The 16,455-nt window shown below is 39.6% G+C and overlaps 1 protein-coding gene across 2 annotated transcripts in view; it reads right to left on the bottom strand.

Annotated features, from left to right (window-relative positions):
* Positions 1-47: 47 nt before the first annotated feature.
* LOC137988005 (uncharacterized) overlaps positions 48-16,455 on the bottom strand; it is a 32,040-nt gene continuing 15,632 nt past the window's right edge. The window contains exons 3-8 of one of the 2 annotated variants that reach the window (XM_068834072.1): positions 12,925-14,985; positions 9,201-11,632; positions 8,407-8,452; positions 7,043-7,288; positions 4,972-5,049; positions 48-4,475 (exon numbers count right to left, since the gene is read on the bottom strand). In XM_068834072.1, the coding sequence (XP_068690173.1) occupies positions 4,282-4,475; positions 4,972-5,049; positions 7,043-7,288; positions 8,407-8,452; positions 9,201-11,632; positions 12,925-14,935 (5,007 nt within the window). In that variant the 5' untranslated portion in view covers positions 14,936-14,985 and the 3' untranslated portion in view covers positions 48-4,281. The remainder of the gene's footprint in view (positions 4,476-4,971; positions 5,050-7,042; positions 7,289-8,406; positions 8,453-9,200; positions 11,633-12,924; positions 14,986-16,455) is intronic. The other variant, XM_068834073.1, reaches the window with a different exon arrangement.

Raw genomic sequence — 16,455 nt, 5'->3', positions numbered from 1 at the left:
GAAAAAAAGTTATTGTTTAGAATAACGGAAGATGCAACGAACGTTTGATGAAAACAAAGAAGACATGACAAGTTTGTTTACCTTCCCATCCTGCGATGTATGTATTTTATTATTGCAGAGGAGAAATTCAATTGGGAGAGGGGCGAGGAAACTTGCCGGCCGACTAACCGATAACCTCGTGTTGACACTTATTACGAGATGGACGAGGGATACTGACTCGGAATGGCAACGGATGACCCCGTGTTGACACAGACCTGGCTGCCTTTGATATTTAAACTGATTAATAAAAAAAGCAAAGGCTAGGTATCAAAACCAGATAGGACAAGATAATTTATTTAACTCAACTCATAAATGCAAATGATAGACAAGAATTAAGATAAACAGACAACAAGAGCATAATTACAGGAATAGTGAAAATAATATTAATTGACATAGTCATCCGAATAGTGGCGGGTCACATTTGGAAAGGGAAACACTAGAAGTCCCTACTCAACCGATGAACAACCAAGTCAAACGTTTCCCCTGTATCTGAAACAACAGTTTTGAAGAGTGATAAGGAAGGAGACACTTTTGGTGTCGTTTATTTATCTATAGCACAGTGACATATACACTAACCTGTGACCTGTAACCGTGACCTGTTATTTAGACCTGCTGTCCAAATAGTAGTGGAAACTTTCACATAACATCAGTTTCAAGGTTCACCAAGTCGCTCTAATTGTTACTTTGGGTAACTAAGTAGTTACAACTGCAACTATCAGCAGAGTCAACTTCCAAAAGTATTTTTTTAAATCAAATTTGTTTACATTTTTTCAAAGAATGCGTTTTTATCGAATTTTAGAATCCGTTACTTTAAAATTTCTCATGCGCTGCCTTGTTGAATAACTGTGACGTATTACAGTTCCCCGAAAAGACAATAGGGTAACTGTTCCACGTCACATTATTCAGGATGGCGCGCCAGGGAAATTTGAAATTGGAAATAAGTGATTCTAAGACCATTTTTCTATTTAACAAACGTCTTTTTTGAACATTTTTAACAAGTTCGGTTGCAATCTTTAGTTGGAGTGGAAGTTCTCTTTAAGACGACAAGTCGCTTGCACGACAAAAGTTAAGAAAACAATGGCCGTTTTTATGCTAGAGACGTTAAAGTCGTCAAGGCGCATTTGACGTCTGAGACGTTAAAGTCGTCTGGTATAAAAACGGGACGCATAAAAGTAGACAAACTAACGGACAAAAACAAGATTTTTCTAAAAAAATGACTAGGTTTTATTATCGGAAGACACTGGGCACGAGCAAACTCGGCACCGAATAAACGTTAACACACGAATATATGAGCAAATAACGTGGCGGAATTGCAGCTTCTCAAATTTATGTTTCGACGTCGCCTGGAAGTACAGATGCAAATATTTTTTTTGTGACAGAAATCAGTCTAGGAATCAGCATTTTCTGGCGATGGGCGAGGAACTAGAGTTAGCCTCGGTGCACGGCTTGTTTGTCTTGTCGACCAAGAGAGCACGGAAGGAACGAAGTGCAGATTAACAAAGGACTCAGGGCTAAATGCGTCCCAGTAAGGGCGTCCCGTTTTTATACTAGACGCATTTAACGTCTGAGACGTTAAAGTCGTCTGTTAAGTGCGTCTAAACGACGCACTTAAAACAAGACGTTAAAGTCGTCAGACGTTAAATGCGTCTGTCTTATTTTTCGTTTTTATACTAGACGTTAAAGTCGTCTTGAGGCGACTTTAACGTCTCAGACGACTTTAACGTCTCTAGCATAAAAACGGCTATTTGTACAGTATGGCGTTTTGTACATTTGTTTGACGTTATCTGTAAGACAACGACGAAAAATGCAAGGTTTGGTGAAGGAAGTTGCAGCTTACAACATTAAACCTTGAATCTTTTTTTTTGGCTTAAACAGTGTTCGTACGGGATTTGTTAACTGTAACTGTCTTGCCCCATGGTTGCTACTATGGGACAATACTGCTGCAATGACGAAAATATCCAGGTTTTTCGTTAGCGCTGCTGTGATCGTTGCTAAAGCACTATTAAGCTCTATTGACCTAGTGCGCAGCTTGGAAGATCAATGATGTAAGGAAAAAAGAGAAAGAGCAAACTACTGCTGCAATTTGCATGCAAACCATTAACTATGTTTGCCATTGAAACACCAACTGGCCTTGACTGGCACTTGTTGCATTTGTATACGAAAAACATTGATGATATTTCATTTCACTGCGTCACCAGATGGTAACCAAGATAGATAGATAGATAATTTTATTGTCTCCAAACTTGCGGCCAGTAGGCTTAATTATGCTAAGGCTTACAAAAAATGTCCTAATAAATAACGCGATAAAAGGATAAAATTTCCAAAAGTTACTGTTAATTAAAATAACTATGTTTTAATAGACTACAAAATTCTAGAGGCATGGCTCAGTATGAAACTGTTCAAAACACCAAGGATTTGGTTTCATGAATTGGACGGGAAATCGTCTTGGAATAGTACGCATGTGCATTAGTCGTAGTCACAGTTAAAGATCGCTTGGCAGTTAAAGTGCCTATGAAACAAAAAATAATTAAGGCTTATTTGAAACATCTTTTGAAGACAGGAAATATGGTGTTCTCATTTTTAAAATTTCTCATATCATTGGAGAGATATTAAGGTTTTTGTGTTAAAACTGATGACGTCATCAGTGGTTCCAAGGGTAACACAAATCACAAAATCTAAAATATACTTGGAAATATTACCCCAGTTCTCTTCAAACTTGACACTAATAATGTTTATCAGTCAGCACATAAAATGATACAAATTGTACAGTTGCCATGGCAACCATTTTGCTTCCAGATCAAGGTTGTGGGGAACTGGTGTTTCCGCATTTTGTCTTAACCAAACATCATTCACACTCAATGAGTTGATTCAGAGACCTACAGCAACATGGGCCCTATGATTGTTTTGAGCAGGACTGTCTGTCTTGCTTAATTTGAGAGGAAATTGAGAAACTTCATTTATAACCAAGAGGGACTGGAGCCAAAAGTGTTGCCATGGTTACATCATACTCTGCACCATCTTGCACCTTACTTAAGGGTTATTACTCATGCCAAGTTTGAATCGTATCGTTGTTACACTTTGAGAGATACTCTTGATTTTGCGATCCATCTTCCAGCAGAACCACTGATGACGTCATCAATTTGCTAATTTACATAACTCAAAAACTCAAATATCTCTGAAACGAAAAAAGATCCTTCAAAACTGTAAAGGCCATTATTCATTATTTTGAAAACTCTTTCAAATAGGCATAAATTATTTTTTACTTCATAGGCACTTTAAATTAAGATATGCTCAGGGAAACTGTTGATACGATTAAGCGCTCACTGGCGAATAACATTTTCATACATTGAGAGCACGATAGGACAACATCAATTGCGTGTATTATATACTCAAAAGAATGTCGCGTTTCTGATTGGTCAATGGCGAATGCATAAATAGGTTACAGAGTGCAATACAAAAGTTGCTATGGAGTAATTTTGTGGAGTAAATCGTATGAACTTCTCCTGCATTTCAGGATTTATGGTCACTCGTGATGTTTTGAAAGTTCTCGAATTGCAGAACTTTCAAAGTACCACTCGTGCCCATAAGACACGAAATGCACTCGCGTTCATACTATACTTACTGCCTCGATTCCTTTATATAGGGCACTTATTTTTTGTCCGGAACAAATAGTTACTACTGAACAAAACAAAAGCTGTGTTAGTGATATCTTTTAAGGCAATATCAATCAACTTTGTTGGAGTAAGGCTTTTTACTCGTTCTAACGCTGCAAATACTCTCGTATTTTTTTGTTTATATGTTACAGATATATATTTGAAATCAGATGCTTTATAAAAAGCATTGTACATATTGTTTATTTAAAGAAATGAAATATTGTGAGACATGTCCATTTGCACTTTGAAAAATTAAAGTTGAGCACTGATCATCTGATTCAGCTGCCTGTACTTCTCCAGTTGCACAGAACAACTAAGGAGGACTCAGGCGTCTGTTTTTCGTTGTTGCTACAAGTCACGAGGCGAAATTGTCTAGAAGAACCTACAAGTTATTTGAAACTGAGTAACCATAACGACACTATCAAGGTAACTTTGGAAAAAACATGCATGTGAATTGCAACAACTATTTCAAGTAGTACTGGCGCTAAAAGTAAGATAATGTGACGAGCGGAAACGAAAATAGTGACACAAATACTTAAGCACGATTGCTTAAACGGATTGCACTTTGGAGCTCTGAGGTCGGAATGGGTCACAGCGTATCGGCCAGCACAGGTTGCCCAGCATCAGTTAAAGCATCGTATAGATCGTCCACGCTAATGTAGCACCGCTGACTCACAGTAGCCAGTGCAGCATCACATGGATTCATAGTTCGCTTGTCAAGATACCGGATCTCTTTTGGACTGAAACCCAGTCTCTCAGCAACATCCTTCCATTCCTCTCCACCTGCAACACAATAATCAGACACGTTTATAGTAGTATAGTAGTGTGCCAAATACTACCACTTCTGACTCTTGTAGAGATTATATAAAAATATATTTGGAAGGAGGATATGAAACACGGATGGGTTAGGGTACACTGGACTGATTTGACAGAAGTTATAACGTGCATTAATAATTCATGAGGGAAACAGCCAATCAAGTCACCGATAAAACGTCACGTGCATGAGCTTTTAAAACTGATGAAACTCCTTACAATTCTTTTTTTAAGCATACTAATAAGGCATAGCTCGCTTTTCTTGTATGCTAATATTCTCCTCTCACAATTTCAACCTTTGTTCTGACTCCAGAGGGGGTGTTTTTGAATTCGTTCAATTAACTCTCAGGTCATGTTTTAAAACCTGATAAAGCACTCCTGCTTGTTTATTAAGCAGTACATAACTCATTCAAATTATTCAAATTATTGAAAGCCCGCTCCTTTTTACATTGTGGGTACAACTTACTGCTCAAGTCGATTGTGAGTTCTCGCATCTTGCAAACAGGGATGTTGCGAATGTCAAGGTTTCCTGGTAGCAAAGGTCCTGTAAATAAAAGTGAACGAGCCACGGTTACCAGATAAAGTTTCCAGAAAAGGTTACGCAAAAACAGAAGGCACTGAGTTGGGAGGTATTGAACTGCAGCGTTCCATAATTTTTATAAGTAAGGGGTTATGTCACTTAAAATGATATAATTCCACGATTTGGGGTGCAGGAATGGCGCAGTGATGAGAGCATTCGCCTCCCACCAATGTGGCTCGAGTTCAATTCCCAGACTCGGCGTCACATGTGGGTTGAGTTTGTTGGTTCTCTACTCTGCACCAAGAGGTTTTTCTCCGGGTACTCTTGTTTTCCCATCTGCTCCTGAACACTTGTCTTGATTTGCGTCAATTGTTAATTTCAGTTTACAGTGTCCCCAATTAGTGCTCCAGCGCTAGAACGACTAGACACTTAATAAATTGCTTTCCTTTCCTTTTTTCTCCCAAATACCCAAAAAGTAGAATGAAACATTGCAATAACCACTTAAAACAATTGAACAACGTAAATTAAAGAAATACTGCAAAAGGAAAGAGAAGCATGGCCGGACATAAATGTACAACACTGAAACGGATTACATTTGGGTAATCTTGAAAAACGTCGGCCCGACGTTTATGCCACATACTAAGGAAACACTGAACATGTTGTTTCCGCTTCATAATTTCTCTTCTTTTCAGTCTAATCTGATGACAGGTCAAGTCTTTTTTCGGTTAACGGTTACACCAAATGGTATTGCAAAAGCCGGGAGTTACAGTGTAGCACTTTTTTTTCGCGGAGTTTAAATTGCATAAAACACAAACTTTTTTATAACTTGTTCGAAAGAGCTTTCAAAATGATGAAGAACGGCGTTTACTTTATTGTGATAGCACTCTTGGTAGCCGAGTTATTCAAGATTTTGACTTATGCAAATTGATTGACAGGTTTTTTTACAAATGGTAATAGAAGTTGAAAATAGTCTTGCTGCTTGAAAAGTAAACCGCAAAAATTAGTTCGTTTTTTTACCTGAAAACTGTGCAGAGGTGAGTACAAAATAAATGTAAATTGCCAGACAACTGAGATGCGACTTCAGTAAACAATGTGACGCACTCAAGGCTTCCGGTTCCTTTTAAACCCCGACAGAATTTGCCATTTGGTTTCAGTCTTGTATATAACACCACAGTTAGCCAAATAACATTAGAAACAAAGCTCACTTTGTGACATCAACGGCGAAAGATGAAATTGTTGTCGAAGACCATTACTGATCGCTTTGTTCTACTGTGTCCACCTGATAAAATCTATGCATTTCTAGTACACCCTCAGACTTACCAAACATACGCGCAGAAGACTCGACACACAAAGACACTACTTAGCAGGGGAGGGACAGGAAAGACTTCTCATGACACGGAAAAAAATAAAATTACAAATTACAAAAACGACGAAATAAAACCTAGTAAAAAGTCGAGAAGTAATGTCAAGATATGGCGGCAAAGTACATTACAAGAGGAAGAATTCCCCGAATAAATTCAATTGTTACTCCAAAAAGCTGCCAATAATATTTTTCCGGAACATAAATTGACGATACAGAACGCTGCGTGATGTCCAGTATGCCGTTTTAAAATTATAGTTAATTAATAAATCTTCCCCGGAACTGAAATAAACGCTGGATCACTTCTGTAATGACAAATACATTTTTTTTAAAAAGTAGTTTCAATAGTTGACTTTCGCCACGGAAAGAAATAAGGTAAATCGAGATAACAGTATACCGGTTACAAGTAATTCTATTCTTCCTTGTCAAGTATTAAATTAATTCTGTTTTGACTGAATTTGCTCAATTTCCTGAATTCAACATAAAACCTTCAAAGTTAACACCTGTGGCTCTACCTGTTTGCTAGGAATACGTTTCTTCGTTGCTGCCTGTGGCTCAAAATGGCCTTTTGCCGAGCCATGCCCCGATGGAAGAGTAAGTTAAACTAACCTCGTGATGGGTCCCGTCTCAGTGACCAATCACTGTTTACAAACTCACCAGTTGTCCCTGCGGGTGTAATTTCTCTCGAGTGCTTGACAACCTCAATTCTGTTTGAATCCTTTGCTCTCTTTGCTAGACAACGGATCGTTTTCTTTGTTTCTGGGTTTGGTTGCTCCAAACACGTTTCGTCCAAATTCAGACTTTCTTTCAGCTGAAGTACAATTTCTTTTGGATCACATGAACGCGACGTAAGCGATTCGACAACATTACCAGGAAGCTGAGCGAGCGAATTGTCTTCACTCTCTAAGGAAAAGTAAGAGATAAACCTGATTGACTTTTTATTTACACTACGTTGCTGTATTTACAATCTCCTTTAACAATGTTTTGTTGCTCAGCGTTCGTTGGGAACATTTCTGTAATGATCAGAGCCGAAAACGTACAGTACACTACAGTTTACTGTATAGGATCCACCGTTGATGAAGCATGTAACCTACTAAATAACGCACTGAATGAGCTTAACAAATGGTGTATGACTAACTCATTAACACCGCACTCTTCAAAATGTAAAGTGGTCACGTGTTGTTCCACCGGGAACTGGTCCACTCCCTTTGATCACCATTGGGAATATCAACGTTGCATGGGTCTATTTTACAAGACTGCTGGGCATTACTATCGACAGAAAGCTTACTTGGGCGAATCATCTTAAGGAATTAAGGAACAACTTTGTCAAGAAATTGAACTTATTGAAAAAGTGTTCTTTTCTTAAGAGAAAATCACTTCTTAACCTATACTTTAAGGTTATTCTCCCTTCAGTAACATACGGCATCGCTATCTAGGGGAACTGTAACAACCTGGATTATATCAAATCCCTGCAAGCCCTGCACTGTGGTGCCGGAAGGCTAATTTTTAATTTGCCGCGAGACACACCATCAGTACAAGTTATGGAACTCACACAATGGGACTCGATTTATGATGTGTATAAACGAAGTCTTGTTAAACTAATCTATAACATAGCCAGCGATAATATGCCCGCAATGATTTCGGATTTAGTTGTATGGCGTAATAGGTCCGTATAACCTAAGAGGACATTATAAGGCCGTCGTTCCACGATTTTCCACTTATTTCATGAAAAATTCTGTTTGTGACAGAGGAGCTGCACTGTGGAAATGTGTTTCAGAATATTTTTATGATTCTTGTAATTTTAAACAATTTATTCAAAGGCAAAATCTAGTCCGATGTTTAGGGAAATCAGATTTGCGATAATGTAAATTAATTTCCTATCTTTCATTCATTTTTCAGTAGGTAATTAGATAATCAGATAAATAATTACATACACGACCCCTCAAGCATGTAGTGCTTAAACTCTAATCGTGTTTTTAAATTAAGGATTTTACTTACTTTACTTTACACCAGAAACTTACCTATACCATAGGATAACAGTCTCCCATCAATCGCATCAGTTGCTTTCTATATATAATTCAAAGGGAATAGAGAACACGAAGAAAAGCGTTGGAAAAAAAAGGAAATAAAATGGAAATAAAGTCAAAAGATGGAACAAAATTGGTCGTTGTTTTAAAATCTTATAATGGTCTGAACATGAAAAGAAATCATAATTATCGTTAATTATAATAAGGAAAAAGCGAGAAGCTGAAATTTTACGTGATACAGACATCGACGATCGCCAGTAGGCAAATACGCGAGCAGCAGAGGAGAGCTCTTTCGTTCTAGGGCCAGAATAAGGTGGACTGTCAACAGGAAAAAACATGTTAACGGTCTTGGTATGAAAACCGCCAGAACAATCAGGACGTGATCAGGACTTCACCGCGCGGATGAGAGGAGACCTGAGAAGGACTGTTGTTGGTGACATTGACTGACGTTTTCATAACCTAAGAATAGGTCATGCCCATCGTCAAGTGATTTTGGTAGAGTAAGTGAACGGTATAGGCCTTCCGAATTTCATGTTCTACCACTACAAAATAGTGATTGTGTACGCAAGGCATGGAACGACTTCTACACTATCAAAACAGATTCCATAGCCAGTTTACTTCAGCTTTGGCTTATGCGCACTAGAGACCATTTCAAGTTCGTGACTTTCTAGCATGTCTCATGTCCTAGGTCCGTTTTAAGCCTTTGGTCCAAATAAGCAAAAAATTAAGTTAATCTCCTAACAGCCAAACACCTCATTACACTAAAAATTATTGTAAGCGGCAATTACCTCTTCAGGAGGGCGTGAAAACCAAGCTGCAAACTCCTCGACGCAAACTTTGTTATTAATTGCAGCCGCCGACCTGTTGCATGTAATAAACTGATCGGCGCTTTGCAACTCAGATTCAGATAAGAAATGAAGACATTCCTCTTGCTCACAACCTTCTTTGTGGTGAGTGCGACAATACGTGATCAGTCTTCCATGACAACAGACCGGGCAAACGACTCCAGCTTCATATCTCATTCGCTTCATCCAACAGAATTCTTTACGCATACACTCGAGAACCAAAACGAGCTGTCTGTAAACAGCGCCAGCGCAGAACATTTCAAATGAATTGTGTTGAACTCCACACGAAATGTTTAGCTTTGACTGAAGATCACCTTTCTTCCCAGGAGTGACATTTCCTCTGTGGACAACGACTTCAATGAAGGAGGTATTGCACAAGAGTACAACAGAGCAATTTTCGTCCCCAGCAGTGTAAAACCTGGCAAAGTTCTTAAACAACTGAGGATGCAGTGAACTCCAAAATACTTCATTTTGGCCCCACTGAAAGAACTGTAACACGAGCCGCGGAAACAAGCTCGACGTAACTTGTCCAGATTCAAACTTGAGGAATAGAGAAGGTAGTTCTGCAGAGGCAATCAACTCGGTGATGTCCTGTGGTGGGTGCGACATTAACATGGATGGCACCAAGTATTGCTTATCACAGGAATCATCTGACGAAGGCCAAGAGCATAACAAGCTAAATTTCTCCATAATTGCAATGAGCGTTTCGAAGGTTTCATGCTGTTTTATCAATGGGCCCCACACATGCTGTAGCAGCTTTTCTACCATGATTCCTTCTCTCTCGAGCTTGAGCCACAACTCTTTAAACTCTTTCTCTTGATGATTGTAACGCTCAACAGTTATCACTTTCTTGAACACATCAATCAACCACTGAGGATCCAAGACAACCAATTTGCTTAATTCAGGAGTGTCATCAAAATGCATCAAAATTCTTTGATCATGCAAAAAGTCAAGCAATGTTAAAAATTCTTGTTGGTCGTGAATATGGCACACTTCAGATGCGATTCGTTTCGCATGCTCAAAATAAATCCATCTATGGCCTTCATCCAAGGTACCTTGAAGTGCTTTCTCATACCTTAACCACTTGACTGGAATGACCTCCTTCAACTGTGGCAGCTCCTTGGCAACTGCTACAATGCTCTCTCGTAAGCGCACCACTTCTGGACACTCTGATTCAAGGCCTGCCTTTGTGTTATCCACTACAAAGACATCATACAACTGAGTCATGTATGGTTTGGTCTCTAATGTTCCAAACACTTCAACGGCCAGGTCAAAAGGATTATTCCCACCACAAGGTTCATCAGCATGCGAGCAAACTAAGAAAACAGGGGGAAGTTTTTTGGGAATAACTACGGATGTCGACGTCGTTGAATACTCAGCATGATCTTCATCTGGACTGGAGAGTGATGCAACTGAAGTCATCCAGTAGTCCAGATAATCTTGGTTAGGTCTTGTGCTCAACTTGTCTTCAGTTTTCTTGAACACTCCTTGCTTTTTCACGGGCTGCGCTCTTTCATAAGGGTCTCGACTAAGGTCATAAACCAGCAGGTAAATTGCTTTTGACGTCAGAAAAAGTGGGTGAGTCTCATAGTAAACGGACTCTCCGGCAAAATCCCAAAAAACCGAATAGACATCCTGTTCATCTTCGATCTTGTAAGCTTCCTCTTGCAATTTCTTAATCAAGATTTCTATCTCTTCAGGTATATCAGATGAGGCAAGAGGATTACTACTTTCTTTCGAATGTGATTCAAGAGACTTGCTATCGGCTGAAGTTTCAAAAGCGTGCCTATCGTCACTTAAGTCTGTCACGGTAGTTCTGGATTTCTTCAAAGAGTTTTCACGATCTTTTGTGGTTTCAAATTGTGTACTTATTGTAAAATTTGCGGATGAATCATCTGTATCATGAATTCGTGATTTAGACAACGTTGAAGGATTCTTGGGAAGCTCGTTGCTTTTATTTACCCCTTGTGCCACTGCTTCAATCATGGGAGATTTTTCAGAATCGGCCGAGTTGACGACAATAGATTCTTCAGAAAATAATTCTTGTTCCTTTAGATTTTCAACAACCAGACGAGCTAAATTATGCTCATAGGTTGTCATCACCTGATCGTTTGCTACTTGATCCGTCTCTCCAATCTTCCAAATCTCAGAGGTGACTTTAAAGTAAGACGGATCAACATCAATCCCAACAGTGCTGCTCTCATCAGGATTGAACCGTATTCCCCTAAGTGACTTCTTCAGGCTCGTCTTTCCTGAGCGGTCCTGTCCAATCAACATAATTGGGATCCTTCTTACATGCGTCTTTCCTTCTGTAAGAGCCTTGTTATATGCCTCCAAAGCCTTGGGACCACGTAAATTAATTTCAGGAGGAGTCACTGTAAAGACAACGAATCAGTGTCTAGCAAAATAGCAGACAGCCTGAAAACACACTTTTTCACTTCTTCAAATGCAAAACCGAAATGAACAAGTGATTTTTAGTGGAAAAGGTTGGGCAAATTTCAATGACCAATCACCGTGTGTGGTGTCATCTTTCCCATAAATATATTCTAAATATATTCTAAATCTGATTCACTCGAGGTAAATATTCTGCCACTATTCACCCAGATTGAAAAGAAAAATTGTTTTAGTATATACGCATGAAATCTCAACAAATTGCAGAAGAAAACCATCCAAAGTCGATTTAATTGAAGACATCTCAATTCATGCGTGGAAAACGTGCAAGCGATTCAGAAATGCTGGCGAGTTTACGACGGCCATTTTGTTTTGCTTGGATCACGCATTATTCCCTCCGTAGGGAGTGAATTATTGCCCAATTACTCCGAGAAGCGAATCAATCAGCTTGCTTGAAACACCAAGATCACTGAGGGAGTATATACTAAATGTGTTTAGTTATCTTCTGTCTGCCGCAATTCACCTCGATTTCAACGAATAATTGTTAAATATTTGAAGTGCGGGTCATAGACGAAAGAGGAAGGTGATCCCCGCACTAATCTGGATAATTTAAGCAATTGTCTCCTGTACACAGCTAAAAAATTCAGGTGGATTCAGTGGCATTTGTACCAATCGCCTCTGAAATGCAAGTGTAATGCTCTGAGAGACAATTGCTTAAATTGTCGAGATAGATAGGTAGGTAGGTATACTTTATTTAAATCAAAGAAACACGCTTGCCCCAACAACACTCAGCTGGTTTCCATGGAGGGCGTGTTTGAACTAGTACTACAAGATTAATAATATCGTAGGTCTAAAATTATAAAAATTCAACTATTGCAAACTAAGTACATGATTGATAATATGGTAAGTCTAAAACTACGAAAATTTAACTATTAATACACTAAGTACAAAGATATTGTAAACCAAGTACAAGATCAACACATGTGGCATGACATGACCCAATTACCTTTTAATACGTTTATTGAATGAATATATTGATTCCGCTAGTTTTGCTTCATTCGGGAGTTGGTTCCAAAGCTAAGATAAGAGCGAGGATCACTTCTTCCTTTCAAAATCTAATTCATACATGCGACATCCATGCGGCAGAAGTTTGACAAGCGGCCAACCTGATTTTCTGAGCATTTTTATTCCAAAAGGTGATTTGCTTAACTGGTAAACTTGTAGCCATGTAAGGCTTTTTTTAAAGTTATATGTTACCTATATTTGCAAAACGCACCTTCTTCCCTTGCCCGACCATCCAGTTCTTTGGTACTTGTCAAACAGTTCACTTCATTGCAATAAGCGTCTTTACGCAGGCCAGTAAGTGAAGAATGAGCACCACCGAGGCTACCATGAGTAATTCCTTCTTTGGTCTGATCACCCACTTCTTTTGCGTTGTTTGATTGCTCTTCGTGGCATTCAGTTGTTTTTTGAATGTCACCATGCGACTTGTGAGTCTTGCTGGGATTGCTATAGGCACTTCCTTCCTCTACCACGTTTCCAGCTTGTTTCGCGATGTTCGAATCCTTCTTGTGGTATTTACTAGCTTTCTGCGTGTTTCCAAGTGCTTGATATGCATTGCTAAGATTAGAATAGGCACGTCGTTCTCCTGCGCGGTCACCTACTTCTTTGGCAATGCTCAAACGCTTTTTGTGATAATCAATAGATTTTTGAAAGTCACCTAAAGAATAGTAAGCAACACCGAGATTGCCATAGGCACCTCCTTCGCCTGCCCGATCACCGACTCCTATGACAATGTTCAAACGCTTTTCATAAAACTCAATGGCTTTTTGGAAGTCACCAAGCGAGTAGGAAGCATTACCGAGATTAGCGTAAGCGCGTCCTTCCCCCGCTCTATCACCCACCTCCTTCGCAATGTTCAAGTCCTTTCTATGATACTCAATAGCTTTTCGAAAATCACCGAGTGACCAGTAAGCGTTACCAAGGTTACCATTCGCACGTCCTTCTCCCGCACGGTTACCGACTTCTTTGGCGATATTTAAATCCTTTTCGTGAAATTCAATTGCTTTTGCGAAGTTATCGAGTGCTTGATATGCATTGCCAAGATTGCAATATGCACGTCCTTCCCCGGCCCGGTCACCTACTTTTTTAACATTGATCAAATGTTTTTCGAAATAAACAGTGGCTTTCCGAAACTCACCAAGAGACAAGTAAGCATTACCAAGATTGCCATAAGCACGACCTTCTCTTGCCCAGTTCCCCACTTCTAAGGCAAAATTCAAATCTTTTTTATGATAATCAATGGCTTTTCGGAATGCTCCAAGGGCTTGATATGCATTGCCAAGATTGCAAAAGGCGCGTCCTTTTCCTGACCGATCACCTACTTCTTTGGCAATGTTTAAATCCTTCTCATGACACTCAATGGCTTTTCGGAAGTTACCGAGTGAATGGTAAGCGATACCGAGATTGCCATATGCACTTCCCTCTCCTGCCCGGTTACCAACATCTTTGGCAATGTTCAAACGCCTTTCATGATACTCGATGGCTTTTTGAAAGTCGCCAAGCGAATTGTAAACATTTCCAAGATTGCCATACGCTCGTCCTTCTCCTGCTCGGTCACCAACTTCCTTGGAAATGTTCAAATCGTCTTCATGGTATTCGGCCGCTTTTCGAAAGTCTCCAAGTGCTCGATATGCATTTCCGATATTACCAAAGGCACGGCCTTCTCTCGCTCTATTACCAATCTCTTTGGCAATTTGTAAATCTTTTTCATGACACTCGATGGCCTTTCGGAAGTACCCTAGTGCTTGATGAACATTACCGATATTGCCATAGGCACGTCCTTCTTCTGCTCGGTCACCCACTTCTATAGCAATGTTCAAATCAGTTTCGTGATACTTGATTGCTTTTTGGAAGTCACCAAGTGCTCGATATGCATTGCCGAGATTGCCGTAAGCATGCCCTTTTGCCGCCTTGTCATTCACTTTTTCGGCAATGTTCAAACTCTTTTTATGATAATCAATGGCTCTCCGGAATGCACCAAGTGCTTGATGAGCATTACCTAGATTGCAACAGGCACTTCCTTCTCCTACCCGATCCCCCAATTGTCTTGCAATCTTCAAATGCTTTTCGTGATGGGCAATCGCTTCGCAAAAGTGACAAATTGAATGGTATACATTGCCAAGATTGAGATGGGCATCTCCTTCGCCTTTAAGGTCACCAACATGTTTTGCAGCGTTGAGATTCTCTTCTAGTTTCGTTATAGATTGTTTGCTGTGTGAAGTCATGTCTAAAGAGCTACCACTGTTCTGTTTCACTCATTTCAAGATTGATTTATCTATAATTTAAAATATCAAATACTGTTGAAAGCACTTCATAAAAAAATGGTTTATCATGCGATAAAAGAAAAAGGCGAGGTTGTATTCATGGAAGGAAGAAATTTTCCTTGATCGCTTGCTGTGTGCACTGCACATACCAACATCAATCTAAAACCTTTCAGCACAGAACGAACAAAAGTCAGGTGGGTTGCCTCGAAGCACTTCATTTGCAGTCTTTTCTCGGAATGATAATTCTTCTCGGAGGCAATCAAAGGGAATTTGGAATCAAATCAATAAAGAGTATGGTCAATTAAAATAGTCACAAACATGCCAGTAAGGGCTTCGATACTTACGACGATATTTTGACTACGACAACATAAGGCCCCGTCCACACGTATCTGGATACATTGGAACTTTTCTTTGCGGCTTCAAAAGTTTCCGCATCCACACGTAGCGTTCACGAATCGAATTTGCCCGTCCACACGTTTCCTAATAAACCCGGATTTGTTCTAGTATCCAGGACTCCTGCCCGTGAATGTAGTTAAGAGAGCATGCGCAAAATCATTTGTATGGCGTCCATATTGGATGTTCACGCGGTAAATACTGGAACCGACTTTGTTACGTCATCAGATTGAAAAGTATACGGTGTCCACACAATATCGGATTCATATCGTATTGAAAAGTTTCCACTTTGGAGAATGGATCCAAATCTTTGCAGTTTACAGATTCACCGGATACGTATGGACCGAAGGTGGAAACGCAAAGAAAAGTTTGCGGTTTCAATTGTATCCGGATGCGTGTGGACGGGGCCTAAAACCCGGATTGGTTGACTTCCTATTTTTGCGAAAATAGTAGCATCCTCCCCAAACAAGAATTTTGCTAAACATATGTTGAAAAAAAAAGAGGCCTTTAAGATATCAAGAACCCAAAAATTATGTAATGCATGGCAAAAGAACACCGAACTGAAATCTACAAATACTGAAAGGTTGTATATTAAAAGGGGTTTAGTTTCTGAAGAGTGGTGCTGTGTCGATGGGGAAGTGAAACACAGAAATGTGAGTATATCAACTGCGGTGATGAGTAAATTTTCCACCATAAAGAATTTCGAAAGCTGACGTTTCGAGCGATTCGCACTGACGAAAGGCTATCGCTCGAAACATCCATTGTATCATTTGTTGTAGGTGTTGACCAGCGGCCTATACCAGTATCATGTGCAGGTTAATAAAGTGTGTTTCCGGCTCGCCATTTTTTTATGTCGTGTTCCTTCACTTTACTTTTTACTTTACTTTATTTACTTTATTTGGAAACAAGACCATGGTGGCCCGCAGTTAGCACTGATATTCTAGGTGGGCCAATTACACTGCGCATTAGGGAGTTTAAGAAACCACGACGGCTACGGCGACGAGAACGTCACTTCAAAATATAGGTATTTCATGATTATTACATCTTGTTTATATTATTTAATATGGGCGAAATGTCCTATAACTGGA

This window comes from Montipora foliosa, unplaced genomic scaffold (genome assembly GCF_036669935.1).
Source record: "Montipora foliosa isolate CH-2021 unplaced genomic scaffold, ASM3666993v2 scaffold_401, whole genome shotgun sequence".
Lineage (NCBI taxonomy): Eukaryota > Metazoa > Cnidaria > Anthozoa > Scleractinia > Acroporidae > Montipora > Montipora foliosa.
This window is presented reverse-complemented; position numbering and strand designations above follow the sequence as displayed.